This window comes from Scomber scombrus, chromosome 18 (genome assembly GCF_963691925.1).
Source record: "Scomber scombrus chromosome 18, fScoSco1.1, whole genome shotgun sequence".
In the NCBI taxonomy this organism is placed as follows: Eukaryota; Metazoa; Chordata; class Actinopteri; order Scombriformes; family Scombridae; genus Scomber; species Scomber scombrus.
The window spans coordinates 5,303,167-5,328,347 of NC_084987.1; the positions used below are offsets into that span (position 1 = coordinate 5,303,167).

Sequence of the window (25,181 nt, forward strand, 5' to 3'; positions counted from 1 at the left end):
CCAGATTTATATCCTTAAACACTGATTTTCTGTAAATCCTACATCACTGACCTTTAAGTGGACTTCACAAGGGGTACTTCATGTTTGACTATTTTCCTGTCCCCCATTTATAACACACACAAAGTCACACAATATTTCAATTACATGACACCTACATCACATTCAACACCAATCATGTTCACTTTAATGTTGTAAAAAAAGAGATAAATGCACTGGAGCTTAGGTGTCCCATATTAGTCAATGCCCCACATTACACTACTCCACCCTATCTATCTATCTATCTATCTATCTATCTATCTATCTATCTATCTATCTATCTATCTATCTATCTATCTATCTATCTATCTATCTATCTATCTATTTATCTATCTATCTATCTATCTATCTATCTATCTATCTATCTATCTATCTATCTATCTATCTATCTATCTATCTATCTATCTATCTATCTATCTAACTACATATCTATCTATCTATCTATCTATCTATCTATCTAACTACATATCTATCTATCTATCTATCTATCTATCTATCTATCTATCTATCTATCTATCTATCTATCTATATGAATCGTGCAATACCTACAGAAATTTAATGTTTTATGTGTCGTATGGGTTTTATTTTTCCTTTTAGAAGCAATTATGTATTATATTTTGTTTTTTTGCACTTTTAAAGGCTCCATTTGAATTTCGTTGTACTTGTACTCAATTACGCTAAAGACATTCTGTTCTATCCATCTATCTATCTGCAATAACAATATCAAACTCAGGTACATTATCACTCAAAACCAATATTACTCTTGTACATAATGTTATTATATCTATTGTTACTATTTTTTTCCCTCTTTTTTTTTAATACCATTGTTTTTATTGCATTTGTAGTTTCTTATTTATTGTTATTTATTCTTTTTAATGACACTCCTCTATATTTAATATCCACTTTGCTGCTGCAATAATGTCAATTTCCCCATCGTGGAACTAATAAAGGAATATCTTATCTATCTAAAAAGTAAATGTAAATATACAAATTTGTTTTGATGTATTTCTGCTCTTTTTACAGCCCAAATTAGTATTTACAGTATTTATGCCTTTTTTCAGTCTAGGCTATAGGCTATAGGCTATATTTAAATGGGAACAAAATGCATTTCATCTTCATTTCCACTCTGGCCAAATAAACATGGACAATGTTTATTTTAATAATTTTATTAAAAGTACTTTTTGGCCATTTTTATGCTTCAGTAGTGAAACACAGTATATGAATCTCTCACTATCATCATTTATATGTTATATTAAACATCACTTCTTAATCATAACCACTGTACATGTTTTGTTATTTTTAAACAATGGACATTTACAGACTCCTAAATATAATATAAATCACACAACATAAAAAAAATCAAGCCGTCACATTGTTTATTATCATTTGATTCATAAAAAACAAAGTACACAGTCTACCTTTTTCGGTTAAGGCGGTGATATTTTGTTTTATGATCCAGTGTTGTAACAAGTTGTAATAAAAGTCTCCACTGCAGGCAAAGAAACACAGAAGTAAGTTAACGCCAACGTGCCACGCAGGGAAATCTGGAAAGCCTTTTTTTTGTTTTTCCACTTTGTCTGCACCACCATGCCTTGGCAAATCTTCGAGAACATTTGTGTGATATTTGTGAAGCTGGTTGCAGAGGTTTTCACAGCTGTTGAACATTGTTGCTGTTGCACTATAATCATAGCATAAACTGCTAAATTCATGCATTAACAGGCTTTCATTATGTTTGAAGAATTATAATCTCTGTCAAATACTATGGCTTTCCTCCAGTCATGAGAACAGAAAAAGAGGCGTACATTCAACAGACATAACAACCTTTTTTGTATGATTGCATTACACAACTCATGTTTTGTCAATGTAAAGTGCAACCAATGTTTTTTGAACTTATCCAGCATCACAAAACAGATTTGTCCGTCATCTACTTAGTAGATAAAAGTCAAATATATTATGTTTCACTGCCGCAGGAATGCAGAGTAATGCTGTAAAGCTGATGTCTGGATTCTGTATTGAAATGAGTTGTATACTCCATGCAGTTTGTCAGGCAATACAAACAATGGGAAGGAGAACATGTTCTTTAAACTCATACTAAATTACTGATGCAGAGTTTTTAGATTTTTCCCGTTAAGCATTACTCGTTAAACCACAGTCCTGCAAAGATCAAGAATCATGTCATTTTAACTCATTGAGGAGTTCAGTGTCTTGATCATGAATGATTGTCCGTAGTGGGTTTTGAATGTAAAGGACAATAATTGAATTGTCACAGGACTTATATCATGACGTGCACTTAAGTTGTGATCCGTGTCTTTGAAAATATTTGGTACAAGTCTTTTTCGTTTCCTTTATGACAACCATACAACATTTACTCAAATAATCAGCACACACATAGAGTCTGTGGTCCCGGATTCTCCCATCAGTGTCCACGTCTGTAAGTCGAATTCCGTGTTGCGTTCAAGGTTCGAGGCTGCGTTTAAAGTCTTACCGCAGTAACATTTCAAACGGAGAACGGATTTGCAGGAAGCGGCATCCTAAAAATCAGAAATGTGCTTGAATCCTCTTCTTCACTTAAAAAGAAACTCCCCCCAAAAAATCCTGTTCATCAAGATTCAGTTTAAGAAAGGCCTTGTCCCCAACTGTCCTGATAATAAAAGTCTTTTTCTCCTACTGGGAAAACATCCAGCGTCACACCGGCAGCCTTCAAGATGTAAGCCGCTCTCGATCAAGGTTCATCTTCTGGAAGAAGGCCTTTCCAAATTCATATGTGCTTATCATAACGGCACAAGCAGGGGCCACTTTGATCACCCTGGGCATGAAACCTGTGGATTTACAAATGGTTTTTATTTAAAGTTCATCTTTTTTTAATAAAAGCAATATTTTTTTGTATTGATAGAAAAATGTGTGTACCTGCAAAAAGGCCCCTGTAGCCCACTTCAGTCCTTATTTCTTTCATTATGTGCCATGTGGAAGTGGTTCTCTTCAAAGGCTCTAGAAGAGATATTGTACATGAGTATATTCAGAACATACAGGAATCATTACTGCCTGAATCATAGAGAAAATGAGCACAAACTGACCTCCCAGAGTGTCCATCTCTCCCAGCTGGATCTGTCGGCGAGTCTTCACCACGTCAAAAGGCAGCGTCAGGATGGCGGCAATCTGGATGGAGACAGAGACGGACATAAACAGTCAAAAACTGGATGATACTAGAGCCTGAGACTAGAGATATCGGCCTATATATTGTCCAATTTGTGCCAATATATTGTTATTTTGTAACTTTATAAAAGGCAGCATTTTCTGTGTGTTTCATCCTTTTTATTAACTCTAGTTATATACTTATATTTACACAAGTTAATATAAATGTACAGATGTTTTTTGGTTGTTTTTTGTATTCATAGTTATTTATAATTATTAAATTCCCAGTGAAGTTTTACTATGTCAGTGCACTCATGTCATTTTGAATGAAAGTTGATGTTAAATAGTAAAACATCATGGCCTCCATTACTTATCTTTATAGCAGCATTTGAGGGATCATTACAAAAAATATGTGTTTATGTGCATATTCTGGATATATAAGATTATCAACTAATATATCGTTATTGGGATTTTTTTAACTCCCTAATATCTGTATCGTCATCGGCTCCAAAAATCCATTATCAGTCGGGTCCTAGATGAAACACACAGCTGCCACCAATGATTACATCTCGAAAAAGATTAAATATTATCTGCACCCGAAGGTTAACGATTCATATCAGGAGGGCCGTCGCTTAGTTGTTGCTCAAAAGACATTACAGCTGTGGATGTGGGTCAAACACTGGCCTGATTCTATAAACATTTTTTTTTTCTCTTGCATGTATTTGGTCTCAATTTTTTGTCTTTTTTTCTTTGTTTATGTTCCTTGTCTTTATGTTATCACTTATTCCGTCTTATTATCAGCTTGCCAATCAACTGTGAAGCACTTTGAACCCCATTAACCTGTATGAAAGGTGCTATATTAATAAAGTCTGATTGATTGATGTCCGTGACAATGTGCTCGTTGTAAAAGAGCCGCACCTTAAGTTTCAGGAAGTTCTCTTAAGTATTTATAAAACTACCGATCACTGTCGTCAATAAAATTAAAGAAAACATTCAGATTCCTCAAATACTGCATTTCATTTTATACGTTTACTTCCTTATTATTTATTGTTCTTTATTCTTTTTATTGATGTTCTTTTTATTTATGCTGTCCACTTTGCTGCTGTAACACTGTTAATGTCCCCTTTTGTAGGACTAATAAAGATTATCTTATTTTATTTACTCTTTGAATTAAACTGATTAAATACATTTTTTCACATCTAATTATAAATGTACACTGACAGCCATCATGTATTATCATTTACTAATCAGCTTTAATGAAATATTAACACTACAGTTAAGCAGTAATTAAAAAACAGGCTAAACATGAAGGACAGGTGTGTTTATATTATATGGTAAATACTCACAGCTCCAGAGATGCCTCCTGCTGTAAAGCTGATGGAGAAGTTGGCTTGAGGCATTCGGGCTTGTTCACATAGCTGAGCCTTCACCAGTTCATAGTTAAACCAGTACAGAGCTGCAAATACACACAAATAGTCATTTAAATGGCTGGGAAGCAACTGGTTGTTTTGCTCCACATCACAGTCACCTTAAACTTTTATCAAAATAACCAGCAAGAAGAAACATTACTGTGTCATTTGAGGCAAATTATGAGAAAAAAGGTTTCTACATTTATTTACTTTTTTAATTCCCCAAACATATTTGTTTTGGTATCAAACACTGGAAAGGTAGCTGTAAACAGTTTGTAGTTTCACGGCACAAAAAGTCACATACATTTCTCAAATCACTTCTGCAGAATGAGCTGCTTCTGTGCTTCTGTGCTGTCCATCAGTCTCAGTGGGTTTAAAACCAGCAAAGTAATTTCTGCAAAACTAAAACTATGGCTCAAAATGCTACTTCCTTCAGAGCTTCAAGGACAGCAAAACCACAACACAGAAGCTGTGGACTGGAAGTGGTTTTGGGTCGGTTTAAGATTTTAAATCCAAACAGAGAAGTGCATTTTGTTGCAGGAGTGGTTTGGAGAGCATCTATTGAGGATAAGCTTCATTTTTCAACCTCAGAAACGTATTAATATTCAACCAAAGTCTACAGTTCACATCTTGTCGTCTGTGCTGCTCTTACCAGAGAAGGGGACGTCTCTGAGGACGGTGGGTCCCCAGCCCCTCCACAGTGACAGGAGGCCGTCCTGGGCCACAGACGAGCGGATACACACCGCCAGCTCTCTGTATGACAGCCGACGTGACTGCATCTTTGTCCTCACCAGCTCCAGAGGGCTGATCACTGTCACAGCTCCCACTGCAACACACACACACACACATATATATATTGGTCAATGACAGTTCTTGTGTCCATGTGGGTTAGTCAAATTTAAAGGAGTTTAGATCTTACATTATAATGTTTTTATATTAGATAAAGGTAATAGAATACAATTGTTCTAAATATTACATGGATTACGTGGATTAATGTATAAATACATTATTTGTATAAATACACTTGAACAAACTGTAGGTGGATAAAATATTTATCATTCTTTTGTGGTTACACCTTACTTTTGGTTAAAAAAATGGTGCTAATGTAATTTCAAATGACATAAAACCAACGAAAAATATTTTTTTTTTTACATTTTAATAAACCTGATGCTGCTTTTAAGACAATTTTTAAAAGATATTTTGGACTTGCTCATCTTGCCAACCCTTCTTTGTCACTGACCCTTATACTGAGAGTCGAAAGTTAACATAAAACAGTTCGGATGTGTTTTTATGCACTTACATCTTGCAAGACCTCCGGCAACAAGGGGTATGTGGCTTCCCTGGAAACCCAGACCGTATCTAAGGAAGTCCTGCAGCTGGTCGTAGCAGGTGAAGTAGATGACAGTGGCCGGTACTGCCATAACCCTAAATACACAGATACACAAGGAGAAGAGCTTTAGACCACTTATATCAGAGTCTTTATACGTGTGTTTTAAACATGTTCTTGGCTGAGAGATTTGATATTCACAGTGTTGGTGGGAGCCCACTCCACAAAGACCTGAGCCCTTCATGACGACTGATTTTCACAAAAGCATCCTGTGGCACAAAAAATCAAACAAACAAACCAACTTCACATATTTCGAATCATTTCGTGGGTTAATAGATTGTTTCAAGACATGATGCTCGTACTCACCAGAGTCCCACTGAAGTGTGTCGGCGTTTTGTACCAACTGGTGCAGCTGGTGTTGTTCTGACAGACATAGATGTGATCCATCAGCCCGTTACAATACAGGAAGCACTTCCCTGTGAGAGAGAGAACCATTAACAGTCAGAAGAATTAAAAATATCAACAAAACATACAGAAACTGTAAGAATCTAAACACAACTTTATAATTAAACATGTAAATCAGGATTTCAGAAGTGTTAATCAAATTAAATTAGAGGCTTTTTAAGACCTTTTTAATGCCACAAAGAATCATGTAATCTTGTTATCTAAGGCTGATGTATCGGATTTATTGATGCCCACCCCTCTTCCCCATATTTGTTGTTTTTTTTAATATGTATTGTGTGTATTGTATGTCCAGCCTGTAAATATAAAAAGGGACGTTTTTTATGGAAATCACAATATGGCCCACTGCAATTATCAAATCGTAGGAGGCGCCATATTTGTTAAAGGCAAAATGTGTCAAAATGACATTTTAAATTAATTAAATTAATTGTGGTGCTGCAGAGACGTCTTGGCCTACATGTCATGTTCTACAGAGTTCAGACCGTTTTTGTACAGAACCTCACAAAAATCACACCATAATAATTTCAATATGTTTTTCAATTAAAAAGAAAAAATATATAAAAATGAACATTTCATAATCATATCGCAATTTCAGTCACAATTATATATTTTTTTCAAAAACGTCCAGCCTTACTGTTTACACAGAAAACCAGCAGGTGCAATAAAGTCGACAATTATTTGATAAGTAAATTAAGAAATATATGTATTTATTATTTGTTGATATTTCCAAAGTATTCCCAAGCTGTAAATAACTCCTGATAATTCCTAATAATATAATTAGTCAATTAATGTGACCTGGACCTGGATAATTGCTGAATGAATAGATTAACCAATTACAAAATCATTTATAATTTAACTTAATTAAAGTTTTTTTTTTTTTTATTGACAATTGCTAATTATTAGATGGATTACGATGATCTTCCTCACTACTGTAGCCAGCAGTAACAGGTCGGATGATGCTGACTGAAACAAAAATTATAAAAAAGAAAAATTGAGCTTCATGTAGCACAATCCACTGACCTGCTGTCTCACCTGTATTTAACAGATGCATAACGTCACATAACAGCTGCAACCATGTAAAAAAATGCTTTAACTAATGTTGATGTCTGGCATACAAGAAAAGATACTCTAGACCTTTGTAACTGAAATTAAACATGTTTTTAATACCTTCTGAGGCCTTTTTTGAGCGTACTGAATTCAATTAAGACTACAATGAGAATTAAATCTTCATGTTTTCTAAACTGAGGTGTACACTCGTTTCTCTTCTCCTCCTACAGTAAAGAGAAATGTAATTAATAATACATGTAGTGGCAATGACCGCACAGCTACTCCCAAAGATAAGAACCGGGGCCGTCCTCGTCACTGTTTACACTGCCTGTTTATTTAGGGCTGAATATTGACAAAAACTTTTGAGGAAACTCTAAAAAAAGGTTTGTTTCACAACCGACTCCCACTACAGACTTATTTAACCATGTGGAAATATCGCAAGAAACAAAAACATGACGTGTACGAGTGACTGGATCACGATCGAGGAAGAGTAAAATCTAAGTAGTGAGGGATGTTTTTGTGTTTTTTGGGGGTTTTCTAGGTAGTTATAGTTGTTGTAGGCCAGGTACAAAACTGCAGCTGTAAAACTTAAGACGTCATACACCAGGAAACAGATGTGACAAAAGGGCCAAGCAGTGAAACAAAAACATGCACATTCAAGCTGACAAAAATCACGTGGATCTATTAGCAAAAAGGGGGCCGACTGTAGCCGACCACGTGACCACACAAGAGGAAAGCAGTGCTGTGATGGTGCGTTTTCAATACCACAGCCCACGTTTGGCATGCAGCGACGGCAGGTCAGATACTCACACTTGGACGGGCGGATGACACCACCCCACGGAGCAGATTCAGAGGCTAAAGCTACAAAACGAAAAGCAAAGGCAGGAAAGAAGAATAGAGGAAAAAAAACACAGAGACATAGCGCTTAAAACAACACAGATATGTTGGCAGGACATGACACAGCAAGGACAGGTGTTGTTGGTGTTAGAAAAGCATCCAGATATAATAACTGGCATCCACTAGCAGCTGTTAAAAGCAAAGACAAAATGTAATATAACACCATAGAAGAGGAGAAAGATCCTTGTTTTACCTTGGTGGAACGGCGTCTGCTGAGCCTGCAGCCTGATCTTCACAACGTCCAGCGGAGTGACTGTAAAACAAATGAATTAATCCATTTAAAAAAATGATTTTAATAAAGTGTTTGTGACAAAATTTAGAGGCTATTTCTATCATCTCACCAAAAATAGATGTGAGGAGGGCTCCGGTGCCAGAGGCCAGCATCTGCTGCACTGGCGAGATCGCAGCCACGGCGCTGCTCACGGCCGGCTCCCCCATCCTGCCCACCTGTCGGACCGAGAGAGAGTGAGACAAAAAAAATACCAGCTCACACCGAGAACACAATGTACCGTCACTACACTACAGGAGGTGTTTTCTGAGCCTGTCCAACACTGTAGAGTCCAGTCTTATTGGCCTCAGCCAGGTGCCTGTGCCTCCTTGTTATGTAACACAATTAAAGTGTTGATGTCCCTGCAGAATGAGAAACCTTACACCCAGTTTGTAGTTAAGTTAGAATGCTGATTGTGTGACGTCAGCTGCTGAAATGCCCCAAATTACTGTCATGGCAACACAAATTGGGCTATAATTGTTTTCATTGAGAGACAAAAAAAAGGGCTACCTTGTTATTGCTGTGTAATAAGGTCAGACTAGACGTCCTTTCATTGATGTGTGCTGGTTTAGCCTAGGTGGAGCTGCTATAATGGGGTCGTTGAAACATTACGATAGCTTATCTATGATGTGCACGTCTCCAATCTCACCACACAGCCTCCTCTCCTCCTGACCCACTCCTAACTGGGGTAGAACCAGATAAATAAGCATCTAAAAATCAGCCAAAGACTCGTATTGTTTACGAAATGTGATGTACTAGCAGGAAAAGATGTGAAAGAGCAGGTTTGAATGTGCTTTAAGGAAAGGAGCATTTTTTATTTGTTTCAGTCATCTCAGACTTTCCTGTTTGTCTACCTGTGTGGCTGACATTTGTTTCCCTCTGGCTGCTCCTATTTCTGGACTTGATTACACTTTAGACTGACAGTTAAAGCCACTTGGCCCTCGCTACGTTTGTCTGGCAAATAAGCTGCTTTGCCAAACCAGTGTTGTTCTGCTGCATGCAAAAACAAATAAGTGTATAGCCTTCAAAAAGCAGTCGGGTGCCTGTATTAACAGAGACAGATGTTTTCTCATTCCTCTTCTTCTTTTTTGGCTATTAAAAGATCCCTTTTAATAGCTTTTTAATGTGATAGAGCAAAATTCCAAAGTGTGCCCAGACAGTCATTTAGAGATAAAATGCATTTAAAAGTTAATCTGAAGCTTATATGCGGCTTCAGCAGTTTGAGTTAGTCATATCAAGTAGATATCTGTCACATTTACAGTCTTTTTTAGCATCAAATTCCCTCTTTGTGTTTCCTCTGTTGAGCTGTGGTGGAGGTATAGTAACAAAAAGAGGGACTTCTGCACTAAAAAGACTGTAACATTGAAAGATATCTACTTGATTTGACTCATTTGAAGCTTCATATTAGCTTCAGATCAACTTTTAAATACAATTTTGCACAGAAGGAGGACTGTGGATTTTGTCCTCCATCACTTACATTAAAAATACATTATTAAAGAGATCTTCTAATTGTCAATAAGAACAGGAGGAATGATTACAGCAAGAAAAACATGTTTTAGTGATGTTTTTCGACAGACTTGAAAAAATATAAACTCGTCCTTCAATATCTGTAACCTTCACCTTAGTTGCATAAACATTGCAAACATGTCAAGTCATGCCTCATCCTGAACATACTGCACCAAAATGCCACTCATGTTAACAGCATGTAAATTAATGAAAGAGCAGAAAGTACACATTAACTACCTTCAAATTAAATAAGATTAATGTTTGAATGAACTGTCCAAATCAGAAACTTAAAAAGGATAAAAAGTTATCTTGTTGGACAGACAGTTTAAGACAGACTTTTATTAAATACACTGACAAAAGTTAAAGAAGTGTAGGCATTATAATCATTATAATAAGATATTCAAATTCACACAGCAGTACAGTAGGGAAAAAGTAGCAATGTAATGGTGAAAGTGAATTATGAAATACTATCAAGAATAAATAAGACAAAATAAGATAAAATGAATAAATAAAATACTATATAACTTAAAGTAGAGTGTATCATTGTGTAAATAATCTGCAGTATATAAATGTGCAATATGCAGAAGTTCCTGAGCTTATGTACATGTGTCGGTGTCACGTTGACAGTAGAAACAAATGTAGGGTTTTTTAGATTTAAAATACATTATATCATCTTTAAAATAATGTTTAAAATGAGGCTTATGATATAAACTCAGCTGCCACCTGCGTGGTTTAGCTGTTAGCTAGCTTTTTTTTTTTAGGTAACATGAACACGACATTCAAGCTGAGGCAGCTAACCGAGCTAAAGCTACTCACCTCTACTTTAGCAGCGAGCGTCGTCGTTGTAAAATATATGTAATATTTCCTCCTTCGTCCATTTCAGTCGCAGCAACCTTATGTACATGTATTAGCTAATGTTAAACCCTAACACACCACGATGCCACAGTCTCCTCTTCTGTTTCTCCATTGTGCATTACCCGTAAACATGTTTTTTGGACTGTGTATGCTGCAGTTTATAAGTCGCAGAGGACGCAGCACACACGCTTAATAGATCTATAAAACATGTAATTAATGTTGATGTAATGAGTGAGTCTGGTGCGGATGTTGTGGAGATCTGCGGTGGAGCCTGAAGCACCGCCCCGACCCCCCCTCTATCTCTGCGGGGGCTGCAGCAGATCTGGCGCCTCCTGCTGGGCGTGGTGGTGTATTTCACCAGAGCTCTGCTGCCACCTGCTGGATGTGGTGGTGTACTGCGCCGGAATTCTGCTTCCCCCTACTGGACGTGGGGGTGTACTACTGTGCCGCAGATCCAACCTGCAGCACACACAGCCAGTACTATCCAAACATACGGCCCGTCGGCCAGAACCGGCCCGCCAACCGGTCCAATCCGGCCCGCTGGAGAACCTGTATTACAGAAAAATAATTCCAGTCTTTCCACCACAAATGTCTTTTACTCTGAAATATGATCACTTTTCCTGAAGGGGCCCAAAATGCACAAAAATGAAAATATTATGTTATATTTTATGTAAAGGTGCTACACTTTTTTTTTTTTGGGGGGGGGGGGGGGGGGGGGGGGGATTTTTGTTAAATTAATAGTTAATAGTTTTAAAACGATTGTTATGTTATAAATAGTTAGAGGATTTCTTTTTACAGTTGCAGTAAGTTCTTGTAATTTTCAGTTTCAATAGAATAGCTATATAAGACATAAAATAGGACATGATATTCTGTGATAGCAGTGGTTTTAAACCTAAAAAATACACTCTCTCTTCTCCCTGATCTCTGAATGTTGTCAAGCAGCTTCTGTGCAAAATAATCTGAAAAAACGGACATAATATTGTTCATAAACTGCTAATTTTTCACAGTAAATAGATAATTTATTACAGTAAAGATATAATATATCTATATTATAGGTTATTATGGAATGGTTTTTCTGGTTTTGCCCACTTGAGATCAAATTTGGCTGTATGTGGCCCTTTAACTAAAATGAGTTTGACACCCCTGAACTAAACCGAAGCAAGTTTATCAGTGATGTTAAATTTAAAATATTGTGTTTGAAGAAGAAATACACATATGGGCAGAGACGTGATAATCAAGTGACGTCTAGTAACAGACTCTCGATCATTACTGACCACTTCATCTATGGCTTTTGTCTCAATGTAGAAGCCCCTCCTGTTTTGACTCTTTGCAGGTAACATGTCAACTAACCACCTGAGAACCACCCCACCCCTACTAATTTAACCTTTGATCTTGCTTGTGTGTCACACTGTAAGGTCTGAATGCAAATGCAACCCCCTTCCTGCCGTTTTGCCGGTTTCATATGCTGATTACGGCCCTTGGTCTTACTGTATAAAAATGCTTTCATCTCATTTGTTCAGGGCCAGTCTACTGTCTCAGACCCTACTCTGTGTCCGTCCACTCTCCGATATATAGGGGTATCAATAAACACCATCATCACAGCAAACTTTGAACAAGGACTTAGGTGAGTTTCTTCAACATGATTTAAGGGGAAGCAGCAAGAGAGAAGCTGCAAAATGTTCAGATAAAGTGTAAACCCGCCTTTCCTGCCCGTCTCTCTCTCTCTCTCTCTCTCTCTCTCTCTCTCTCTCTCTCTCTCTCTCTCTCTCTCTCTCTCTCTCTCTCTCGGGGGCGTGTTCAAGCCAGTGCAGGTCTACCATATGTTTTATGCTGTGGTGAGACACTTGTGAAACACCTGTCTGCCTCACAACAGCCCTTCGGTCCTCTACCAAGGTAAGAGCTGAACATCTTCTCTTTAAGTCTTAAATAATTTAATATACCTGCTTTGTAAATTCATTTGAGTGACCTAAAGGACAGCGACGCACACAATTAAACTAATTTATTAAATTAAAACATCTATCATTTGGATGTGTTCACAGTTTATTCCGACGTGCAGATTTTTTTAAATTTTGAAAACCAAAATACGTGTTTTTCTTTGATATGCATGAACGAAACTGAAAGTTACTGCATTAATTTTATACGAACATTTATTCAGTTTGACCTGCTTATTTATTGGGAAATACGTTTTAAAAAAAACAAGAAAGCAGATGTAAGCACTGGAAATGAAGCACAGGACATTTAGAAATAGGGAAGTAAGAGAGTTAACTGATTTTTTTTCTTTCTGACGGGCATGACTCACTCCCAGGGATCATATTACAATTAGTACTGACTAGTTTTTCCCCTTTTTTACAGACTTCCGCTTTGTCTGAGCTTGTAATTATTAATTTCATTCGACTTCTTCCTAATAGAGAGTTTCTGCAGAAATCAATACAAAAACATTAGTCTGATTTAAAGTGGAGATGAGAGGATTTCCCATGCACTCCTTTCACTTTCCTTTTTTTGTCCTTTGTGTGTGCAGATGCAGAAGTGGGTTGTGATCTGTTGGGCACTCTTGGCCCTGGTCGGTGCAGATGAGTGTCCAGATGGAGGGATGTGTAAGGAAGGTGCTACCTGCTGCAAACACCCAGACAACGGCTATGGATGCTGCCCCTTTGATCAGGTAGAAATGGTTGCATCACCTGCACGCCCTAAAATACAGTTTACCTGAGCACAAAAACGTCAAACAATTGCTGTAGCCGACTAGCTTTTTAAGTCATTTTATTTAAGCATGTTCTGATTTAAACTCTTTGGAGTGGAGATGATGCGCTAACTATTTAAAATTCAGATTTTCTTCATGGCAACAACAAAAACATAACTTAAAGACACGTAATCTGCATGTTGTCCTTGCAAAACTGTACTCATACCTACAATGTTTGAAATATGAATAAGAAAAAACACGTTTTCACTAATGAAGTTATGTATGTTTTGTGTGAAGCCACAGTTCTTCAGCTTCAGTAGAATACTTTGTCCCTTTGTCCATCATATAGTAAAATACAAATATGAGATAATCGTTCTCTCGTACTATTCCTCCTCTGGAGTGTTTTACTATTTTATGAGTCAGATAAAAGCTTGGGCCTCATTATGCCTTAGTGATAGCACTGTGTGTAACTTTGGTAGTCAAAGTGTGTCCACTACAGTCTGTGGTGGAATTTTAAAGATCAATTCACAGAGAGCAGGTTATCTTTTAGAGTTTGATTGCAATACCCAGTTCACATTTGCAAATTTGGATCCCCCGGCTTGCTAGGCTGAAGAAGAGATACTGCATGAAGTGCAGTGTCAGTACATATGTCCCAATCATCCAATATGTGTCACATAAACAATTATTTTGAATTAATTCACTCTTAACATTCACATTCATTCTTATCTCTCAGACGTTTCATTAAGTCTCTGCTGAGAATTAAGAGTTGAAAGCCAAAATCCTTATCTGCCTTTCCTCCCTGGACTTTCCCTCTCTGCCTCTGTCTAATAAGCAGTAAAGTTACAGTGACCGAATCCCACAGCTCACCTGTGAGGGTACCTGTTGGGAAGCAGAGAGCACAAAGTCGTTCATACTGCGTTTGGCTTTAAAACAGTATAACATAATCTTAAGACAGTAACATGATGACATAAGTTTCCATTTTGCTTTCATCTCCACAGGCTGAGTGCTGCGAGGATCACATACATTGCTGCCCTGAGAGCACTGTCTGTAAAATGTCCACATCCAGCTGTGAGAACGCCACCATGTCTGTTCCCTGGGCAGAAAGAGTTCCTGCTGATCAACCCAGACACTCCAAAGTAAAAAGAGAAACAGGCATCATGATGTCAAGAGATGACAAAATAATTCAGAATTTAAAGTATTTAGGGTATGCACTTACAATAAGATCGTCCCTCATTTGTCTCCGCAGTCCTTCAGGATGATCAAGACAAACATGGGGGAGGAAGATGATAATATCTGTCCGGATCAGTCACGCTGTCCTCCTGAGTTTTCCTGCCTGAAGGCCTTGACGAGGTTTGGCTGTTGTCCTCTTGCTAAGGTAATCAAACATCATCAAAAACACACATTTTTAAGATTGTTTTCGGAGCATTTTGCCTTTATAGTTGAGAGTGAGGTGAAAGACAGTAAACATGGGAGAGAGATGGGTATGACCAGGGCATTCCACAATATATCATTTTTAAATAATTAGGATACTTTTGCACAATTACTGATGAAAACTGAGATAATAATTACACAAACTGATTTCTTCTTTTTGAATAACTGTTACAAGTGAAAGACCGCAGAAACAAAAAGGTCAAGTGAAAAAATGGCAAAAACAGGAAATAGAGACTAAAACCATGAAATTGACTGATCATGCACACAATATGCAAAACTAATATTTTGTTCTCCGAAAAAGGCGAATTGACTTCCTGTCTTAAAGTGAATCTTTTCCTCTTTAGTTTACAAGCTGATACTCTTCACTTCACAACAGACAATAAATATGGTGAATGTAATTTATGGGATTATAAAAGCTTTAGCTGTGTTAGCACTAAAAAGATAAAAACAGGCACTTTCAGTCTCCTGGCATCACACAAGAATTAGTTTATTTAATGTACACATCATCCGAAGAGTTTCTTCACACTTAACATCAGACTTGAAACTTTACATATTATCATCAAGATATGCAGTGAAAGCTCTACCCCCATATTTACATTGAGGAACAGTTAAGTGACCTGCATCAAGTAACTTTAAAGGATGTGGTGGAATATAGTATCGAGTATATCTGTTTCATAAAAACATTAATGTATTAATCGCTTTCAAGAGTGAATCCAATCTAAAAGTCACTAATTTTATTAAGTGAATTGCGTTTTCCTGACCTCTGACAGGGAATCTCCTGCTCTGATGGGAAACACTGCTGTCCTGAGGGCCTCCAGTGCAGCGCTGACAGCCGATCCTGCATTAAAAAAGGTTAATCTCTTCTGCTTATGCCAATAATTTTTTCACTTTTATTACTCTTAATATAGACTTTTTTTTAATTTTAATTTTAAAATGTGATCCTCGGTTATGTTGTTGCAGAACTTGTGACTGCAGTCCTGTGCAGCGACGGAGTGTCTGAGTGTCCAGATGGAACCACCTGCTGTGATACACCAGAAGGAAAATGGGCATGCTGTCCCATGCAGAAGGTAGAACAATGGTGACCTGTTTCAATGTAGATATATGCATATGTATTCTATAGTTTAAGTGAGATTATATATAAGTCAAATGATGGATTTGCATGTCCAGTTATCTTGACTTTACATGGTGGCCTGACCCGATCCTTTCTGTGTAGAGTTTGCATGTTCTCCTTATGTTTGCTCCGGTTTCCTCAAACCATCAAAAGACATGTATGTTAAGTTTAACTCAGTCAGTGCTCTTGACCACTGGCACTTGCAAAAAAACAGCTGGAGGTGGTCCCTGTTGCTGCTGACCACTGCTTATAGTTTATTGAAATGCTCAAATTTAGAGGATGCATTTTGTTTAAAGACAAACCGGGTTCTGAGACTACTCGTGTCTTCATTGTCTAAACAGGCTGTGTGCTGCCAGGATAAGTTGCACTGCTGCCCTGAAGGGACCACTTGTGATCTTGAACACTCAAAATGTATCCACACATCTACCAAGAAAGAGATGCCAATGTGGGCCAAGCTGCCTGCCAGGACAAGAGCAGAGTGGGAGTACCAAAAAGGTCAGATAAGGTTTTGTTTTTCGCTGAAAAAAACAAACAGACTTACTTCCTCTTAGTTCTCATGACTCATTGTCTAAAAGTTTGTGTGTATTTTTTTATAGAGAGTGAACCAGTGGTTGCAGAACCAGTTCATAATGGGACCTTAGAAAAAGTCCCTGAAGTCCCCACAGCCAATACAGTTCCTCCTACTGAGTGGGAAGTTCCAGTGTCATCTGTCACTACGGCAGCTGCAGGTGAGATTTGTATCTACTTGTGTGGAACAAGCAGCACTCCTAAAAATAAATTAGAGAAGCATTACAGTCCTGTGCAGCTTGTGAAAGTTTAAAATCCAAATGTACGTCTTGGCTTTTCTTTGATTAATAACTCCAATAAAGGCTGTATTTCATCTGTGCCCGTGATACATGTGAGTGTTACAAACCATTTCCTGCTATCTATGACAGGACAAAAATACTTGCTGTCTATCTAAGCTAAAGTTAAGTCAGGCAGCATTTGTTCTGCATGCAGTAGGCACATGTTACAGTAGGAAAAGCAGATGTGTAAATAATAAGTTTAAAGATAACTGACTTATATTTGGCTGCTTCGGTTTCAGGGTTCAGTTATTGACATTGTCAGGGTTTACTTGGACAGTTAAAGGTGACACATGATACTAATTTCTGAGTCTATATTTCTTAATTCTCGGGTTCTACTGGAATATCTGCATGATTTGCAGCTTACAGAACCCCTTATTTATCTCATACTGGCCCTTTTTGTTGTAACTTTTTATTTATAGGAGTTATTCAGGTTGTTAATACAAAACTAGAAAAAGCTCGTACTGTCGCTTTTTGAAGATCTGAAATATGCAACTGAGCATGCAAGTAACCGAACAACCGTAGCAACAAAGGACACAAAACAAACAGCCATTTGTGATTGTGCACAAACAATCTGACGTTAGTTTTATGGGATAGTAGAAATAACTTAAACATGTTCATCTCAGGTTTTGTAACTTGTTTGCATGTTTAAAGTAGACATCCAACATGATAACACTATAAAAATAACAGAGAATGAAAAAAAACCGGATAGGAATTCATACTTTCAATCTTTTAAAGTTTGTTTTGGACCCCTTGCCTTCAAAAGAATATTAATGCTATTAGTAAAAAAAAAAGACCAGTGACCCTTTGATAATCTGATGCAAGAGGTTTAAGAATGTTTTCAGAAGCATTAATAAAGTGTGGCTGTCCTTTATCGGTTGAAAAAAAAATCCTTTCAATTGTTTTTTTTAGATAGTATTTCCTCCTGTGTGAATGTGATTCAACGCTGGTCAGACCAGTTTTTTAATTGTGATGTAAAGTCACCTCAGTTCAATCCAGCTCGGTGCGATAAGACATTTTTCTCACAGCGGACATTTTGACTCAGTCAAACACTGGTTTAACCAGTAACATCAATAACAGCTGCTTTCCATGTATGGTTGCCAGAGGTCTGGTGTTTTTGGTTAAACCGGTGCCTTTCCTGCTGTGGATATTTAAAATGTCTGCTCTCAGAAAAGGCAGAAAATCATACTCTTTCTTATTCTTTCTTGTTAACTTCATCATGTATTATTCTCTTGTGTGTATCTGTGTGTATATTGTTGTGTATGATCTGTGTGGACCCCAGGAAGAAGCCATGACCATTTGTAATACCATATGGGGATCCTAATAAACTAAACTTAACTAAGTGGCCTTTAGTGGGAAAGGGGGAGATAATCTATAACACCCTATTTAGACTCCTAGCTGGCAGTTGAAAAGGACTGCAGTGCATAGGGAGGTAAACTGGAAAAGTGTGACTTATGCATACTTTAAAGGTACGTCTTGGTCATTTGAGATACACTTTTTGACATACACTAGTGATGTTACAAAAACAGTTATCAAGGATCATTGTTACTTTTATCATCTCGGATAGAAGACTTGAAGACTTGTCTAGGGTTGAGGTGGATTGAGCACCATCAATGTCAAACATAATGATAAAAGCAATCAATGAGATAAGAGCGTATGTGCAGAAGCTAGCCTGAGATAGAAAAATAAGGCAAAACATCTCAAAGCATCCACAATTTAGTAAATAAATTACAGGTAGACATATCTCATTTAAAAATGCTTACAATCAGACATAGTCTGTGAAATCCTGCAGTGATCTTGCCTCCCGTTCCCTCTGGAGTTTTCATTAATACATTTAAATTATAAAGGGACAAGATAGAGCACCACATTATGCCCGAACTTCTCCAGTGAAATTTTTCTTCTTCAAAACTTGCATTTTTTTCCGAGCATGAGGACAAACATTCAAGAAAGAAAGTACGAGGAGAGTGTTTTGTTTTTTTTAGCTAACGTTACTATGGGGGTTTTTTTCCAGGCAATGATGTCCCCTGTGATGACACAACAGCCTGTCGAGATAACACCACATGCTGTAAAACCAAAGAGGGGACCTGGGCTTGCTGTCCTCTAATAGAGGTACAAGTTTTTAGGTTGTTACTTCTTGTTATTTATTCTTTTTTTTAATTAGAAAAGATTTATTGGGAGCCGTTTTTGTACAAACAAACTCGGCCAAACTCTTCAGGAAAAAAGAACATGTCACCCAGTGCAGCTGTGTGGCTCGATGTATTTTTAATAGTTTTTAGACAACAATGGAGGTCTATGGCAGAGAGGAAAAGGATTTACTATGTCAGGCTTTGAATATACACATAATATTTAGCCAGATTTGTTAGTCAGCCATATCCTTTGAAGGCAATTAATTGTTTCCTGTCTTTCCTGTTGTGTCATTCCCAGGCTGTTTGTTGTGAAGATTTTATACACTGCTGCCCGAAAGGTAAGAAATGTAACTTGGCTGCCGGGAGCTGTGATGATGAATTATGCTCTGTGCCCTGGGCCGAGAAAATACCTGCAGTCTCCAAGCAGGGCGCACAGGTGGGGAACGTTACATGTGACTCCTCCAAATCTTGTCCTGATGGTACCACCTGCTGCAAGACTACAACAGGAGACTGGGCCTGCTGTCCTTACGCTGAGGTAAACACACATTTAAAAACCAGCCCACCAACATCATGAGATCATCTCTGAGTTTCTTTGGGTGCCAGTGGTCCTTCTCATGCTGGTCTTTGACTGAACCTCCCCACAGTCACTTACAATAATATTATAATTTTGTTCATAAGGCGGTCTGTTGCGACGACCATGAGCACTGCTGCCCTAAAGGCACCACCTGTGACCTGGCCAGTCAGACCTGTGTGGGCTCCTCAGGATCAACATCCATGATGTCAAAGACACCTGCATTTGGCAAAGTAGTGAACAGCACAGAGGCACCCACTACAGCGCCACCCAGTACAACGGTGCCCAGTACACAGGCACCCACCACACAGACCACAACAACCCAAAGTCAGGAAACAAGCACGACACAAGTAGCGGACGAGAAGAAGCCTGAGGAGGAGGAAAAAGGAGCTCGCATTCAATGTGACGCCTACACCAGTTGTCCTGATGTCACCACCTGCTGCTTCGTGAAGTCTACCAAAAAGTGGGGCTGTTGCCCACTGCAGAAGGTGAGTCCTGCTTGTCACAACATCACAGACCTTCACAAAGTCCCACTCTGAAGTATAAAGCTACAATGACAAGGATTTTATCCTTCTAATTCCTTCTTCCAGCTAATTACAAATTAATTATTGTAAATTAATGTCTTTATTAAGTCTGTAATTCATGATTTATTTCCTAAAACCTTCCAAGAAAGTGATTGCAAATGACTGTATAGTTGAATGTGTAGTTTAGTGATAATTATAGTGAAAACAGAGACAGTGTAACCTAGAAAGTCGTAGTCAGAACTAAACTAGTCTCATGATACCAGACAATCAGAGATCTCTGCCTGCTGACGTCTGGGTGTTGCTAAATGAACAGTAGTTGCATAAACGGTGGTGAGAACGGCCGTTAACAAACCTACATCCCTCACATTTCATTAAGGACGCGCCCCACTGTAACTGAAGGTCTCCCTACATTTTCCTCTGTAGTGAACTTCATGTGTATGCCACATTATGAAGGGCTGCCTTAAAGACTTGGGATCACTTCTGCAATTCAGGTTTAAAAAAATAAAAAAAATCTCGTTAATAGTTTCCATCCATTTTTAACAGCAAAACCTCAGTGACTGTCTCTATGAAGCGTTAGAGCTGACCTGTCAGTCTAGAGTAAAACAAGTTGGCTAAGTGTGAAGAATAAAGTTTCCAATAATAGTTGAATAACAAATTATATTTACTTACTAACTTCTTATGAGATTAGTAGGAACATTCTCCCAAAAAATAGAATATAATTCCTTTAAATACACTTCTTGATGGTTTGAGGAAATAAATCAGGAACTATAGACCTGTAAAATAAAGAGTTGGTTGGTTGTCAGTGAAAGTTTTCTTTCAAGAAAAGATAGTTGGTACCAAATGATGCGCTCTCAAGTAAACTTCCTTTGAAATTTCTATTAACTTTTTAAGAAAACATTTGACCTCAAAAATAAAGTGTGACAATGCTTTTATTTTGCTCATCACTGCACATCTCATGCTGTTTTTTAATAGATCTAATTTTATATGACTACTTATGAAAAAAGAAATGAAACCCAGAAAAGCTGATGTGAAAGTATCTCTTCCTCTCTCACTTCTGTCCAGGCTGTGTGCTGTGCTGACGGAGACCACTGCTGTCCCGAGAACTACAAATGCAACGAAAGCCAGACCTCGTGCGTCAAAGAAGGAGTGGTGATCCCGTGGTACACCAAGCTTCCAGCTATCAGCGTTCAGGATGAACCCAGCTCTGTGAAGTGCGACGCCCAGAATCAATGTCCTGAATTCACCAGCTGCTGCCAGCTCTCCACGGGCGAGTGGGGGTGCTGCCCTATAGAAAATGTGAGCATTGTGTGTGTGGAGAGATAACAGCAAGTGCAGCTACTTTGACATGAAAATATAAGATGCATTATCAGAATTACATTAGCTTTGTCAAGGTTTGCTTATGTAAAATAAGCGTTGACATAATTTTCACTAACCCTCCTCCGTCTGCAGGCCGTGTGCTGCCCAGATAAGGAGCACTGCTGCCCTCATGGTTACACCTGTAACATCGGCCTTCAGTCCTGCATCAAGCTCATGAAGCTGCAGCTGGATACCGTCCCGTTAATACCGGTGTTCCTCCCCAGCGAGCCCAAGTTCAATCCTCTAAATCACGGTGACGTCAAGTGTGACGACACGACCAGCTGCCCTGACGGGGAGACCTGCTGCAAGATGTCCGATACTGCATGGGGCTGTTGTCCGTCTCCTAATGTATGACACACATGTTCATAACTCCAGTATCCTCCCATCTCTTAAAGCTTTAGCTATCAAGCAGAGCTGCTGTCTGAAATAGGCCATTTTAGCCATAGAGCTTTAATGAAAGCTTCCTGTAAAAAGTAATTAGTACAAAGTAATCCAAAACTATTTGTTAGAGCTGATGGACCTTAAATTAGGATGGAGTATTTGATATCCATTATGTGAATGAAAGCATACAGTTGCATAAAATCCCACTACTCTTCTACATCAAAACGATTTTTACACACATATATTTGTAATAAGTGTTGCATTAATCGGCTGCCAGTGAAACCATTTTTTCTGGATCTGGGTACAAAAAAGATCAAATGTAGTTATAACTTGATCGGAGAAGTCTCAGTACTGGATCGTCCTCAGTTATTTACCTTAAAGGTATCAAGTATCGAGACCCAGTCCTATATGTTGTATATTTATTTTTTAGTTAAGTTGAATTAAATTAATGTTCTTGTTTCTTGTCCTGGTTTTTAAAAGCAGCTTTATGATGTGATTGTCTGAATTCATATCAGTCTAATCCATAGGAGTGTAAGCTATGTTTAAATAGTCAAATACTGTACTTAAGTGCCATTGTGAGTATTTGCTTTGATTTTTATTACTTTTATACTTATGTTACTACACCAGAGGAAAGTATTATAGTTTTTTTTCTCCACTGCACTAATTTGACACCCAAAGTATATGATGATCATATACTATGTAATGCATTTTTATAGATAAGACCCATGCTGTAATTGCAGGAGGATGAGGAGGGAGCAAATGGATGTCATTATGTCCCAAAATAAAAAAAAAACAAGCTTGTGCTAGTTTAGAGGCACTGACTTTAGAGATTATACCAAAAATTTCAGGTTAGATTTTTGAACATAGTTTAAGGTTTTCTTCAGTGAACTGGCATCCATCACCATCACAGACAAAGACCTGACCTTCCTGTCTCTCTGTCCTCTCCGCAGGCGGTGTGCTGCAGCGACATGCAGCACTGCTGTCCCACCGGCTACACCTGCACTGACACTGGTGGCTGCACCCAGGGTCCCGCCTTCGACTGGCACAACTGGCGCATGTTCTTCTCCAACAAAAAGAGAGCTATGAATCTGTGAAAACCTCACTCCTGCACTGTCATTTGTTTCTGCATGCAACGCACTAATGGAAAATAACATGAAGGGATTTTATAATGATCAGTCAATGCTTTTATTGTTAGAGGACAGCAGTAAATGGGGATTGGGATGCTGTGAAACTAAAATGCACTTGTGATTATGAAGGTCTGTGATCTTGAAGTAGCAATGTAATGTCTGTATGCATCTAGGTCACATCTGACTTGTAATATTCAAATGTCGTGAATATGCGGATAGCTGATTTTAAAAGTCAGATAAACCCTCGTTAATCCAAGCACACAGTTTTCTACTTGAAACTTGAAACTCCAGATTTCAACTAAAACACTCCACAGCCAATATGAGTTTATTCACCGTCACTCATCTGCTCTGTTCTGCGTATGTTCTGCTTCAGCTGCCCTGTGTTACAAAGTGCCACATATCAATAATCAATCAATTTGGGGGTCGTAATTTAATGCTGCATCATTCATAATTGTGAATATGACAAACATGAACTGCTGTTTGGCTCCACCTGGTGATCTCAGGTCAGTCTGACACTTTCACACTCATAGCACAGCACATCATTTTGTTGCATATTCTCTAATGGATAATTCATTTTTCATCTAACTGGAATGATGGTTTAAAATCATGAATGTTTTAATTTTGTGCATCTTACTGTTACTTGTGTTTATGTGGGATTTAAAATACACCATGAGAAAAACATGCTTAGTACTGCTGAACCTCTGAAGGAGTCAGAGAGATTTCTACGTATTCTACAAAACTAATAAACAAAACCTGGTCTCACATCATTACAACTTGTCAAATTATTTATGTATAAATGTTATATAAATGTGTCTGTTTCTATCAAAAGAAACACAGTAAAACCTACATAGAAAAATGATATATGAACATATACTGTATGCTCTGATACCAGTGAGACCTTGATATAAATGATACATATAAATATTTCTAAATATATACAATAATATATTTATAACATATATGTTCTACGTATATTTATTTTATAAATGTTCTTACATGCAATAAATGTTTACATTCAGGTATAACACACAAATGTAGCATATATAGAAATCACATATGTTGCCTTTTTATGTATGTAAATTTAGAATAATTGCTACTAATGAATGTCCTTATATCTTTGAAACTCATATATGTTGCATATTTATCAAAAATGTATGTGTTTTAACATGAACATATTGATATTTACATGTATTTTAAATCATAGTTGTATCATAAATGAAAACAAAATATGTGTGTAGGTTTGTGTACTGTATAAACATTTATAAACGTGACATAAACATTTATATTTTATTTATAAAACGTTTAAATATATAGACATTGGCTACTTCGCTTAAAGGAAACTCTTCATTAAAATATCAATTTAAGTCAGGAATGTTGTATACACGAAAACCTACATAATTTAAAATAATCTTATGTCTTCGTGATTCTCACAGTTTATGGGCATGAAATTGTAAAAAAAAAAGTTGTAACTTGAACACCTGTAACATTACCTACAAAAAAAAAAAAAGGATGAATATATGTTTTTTATTATCCTGACTTCCGGATGGATGGGATTCCACTTTTTAGGCTGACGTCACACCTTTTTTTTTTTTTTTTTTTTAACTCCAGGGTTTTTTAATTATATGAGTCTCTCATTGAGCTCCTCCCCTCAGTCAGCTGTGTCAAGCTGCATTTAACAAAGAGGACACACTTCCGTTTACACCTTTCCAAATAAAACCCTTCTGTCTATTATAAACCTTCAGTAAAAGTCTTTAAATCCAGAGCCACTATGTAATGAACAGTATATAGTCACATAGTTATTAGCATAAACAATAAATACAATATACTTAAAAACTGTGCTTTATCGTGTATATATTATACACAATATGATGATTTAACAGTAAGAATTGGAGCATATAAAAATACAATAAAAAATAATAAAAGAGAAAAAAATGCCAATTATAATAAAAAGAAAACAAAGTACATATATACAACAACACAAATCCTTGTACAAATAATCAATATTACATTTGGAGACAAGTTTTTATACATCTTTATAAAGCTGGCAATGCCAATGGCACATGGACTTTATTATGGCAGGATTTTATTCTGAAGGC

The 25,181-nt window shown here is 37.4% G+C and overlaps 2 protein-coding genes across 3 annotated transcripts; one reads left to right on the forward strand and one right to left on the reverse strand.

Annotated features, from left to right (window-relative positions):
* Window positions 1–1,186: 1,186 nt before the first annotated feature.
* On the reverse strand, window positions 1,187–11,098 carry slc25a39 (solute carrier family 25 member 39). Of its 2 annotated transcripts, XM_062438614.1 has the most exons (12): window positions 10,901–11,097; window positions 8,652–8,757; window positions 8,504–8,563; window positions 8,224–8,274; window positions 6,271–6,380; window positions 6,106–6,173; window positions 5,878–6,002; window positions 5,230–5,403; window positions 4,515–4,624; window positions 3,111–3,192; window positions 2,944–3,024; window positions 1,187–2,855 (listed from the first exon to the last, which is right to left on the reverse strand). In XM_062438614.1, the coding sequence occupies exons 2-12, from the start codon at window positions 8,746–8,748 to the stop codon at window positions 2,737–2,739; spliced, it is 1,077 nt and encodes a 358-aa protein (XP_062294598.1). In that variant the 5' UTR covers window positions 8,749–8,757; window positions 10,901–11,097; the 3' UTR covers window positions 1,187–2,736. The 2 variants fall into 2 exon arrangements, with proteins under 2 accessions (XP_062294598.1, XP_062294599.1); XM_062438615.1 differs by lacking the exon at window positions 8,224–8,274 and having other exon boundaries at window positions 10,901–11,098.
* Window positions 11,099–12,802: 1,704 nt separating this feature from the next.
* grna (granulin a) lies at window positions 12,803–23,850 on the forward strand. The gene is made up of 14 exons (XM_062438887.1): window positions 12,803–12,832; window positions 13,458–13,598; window positions 14,615–14,752; window positions 14,863–14,991; window positions 15,818–15,899; window positions 16,008–16,114; window positions 16,500–16,653; window positions 16,755–16,886; window positions 19,012–19,109; window positions 19,425–19,661; window positions 19,805–20,185; window positions 21,284–21,517; window positions 21,671–21,925; window positions 22,909–23,850. Exons 2-14 carry the CDS (start codon window positions 13,458–13,460, stop codon window positions 23,050–23,052), a joined length of 2,232 nt encoding a protein of 743 aa, XP_062294871.1. The 5' UTR covers window positions 12,803–12,832; the 3' UTR covers window positions 23,053–23,850.
* The last annotated feature ends 1,331 nt before the right edge of the window (window positions 23,851–25,181 follow it).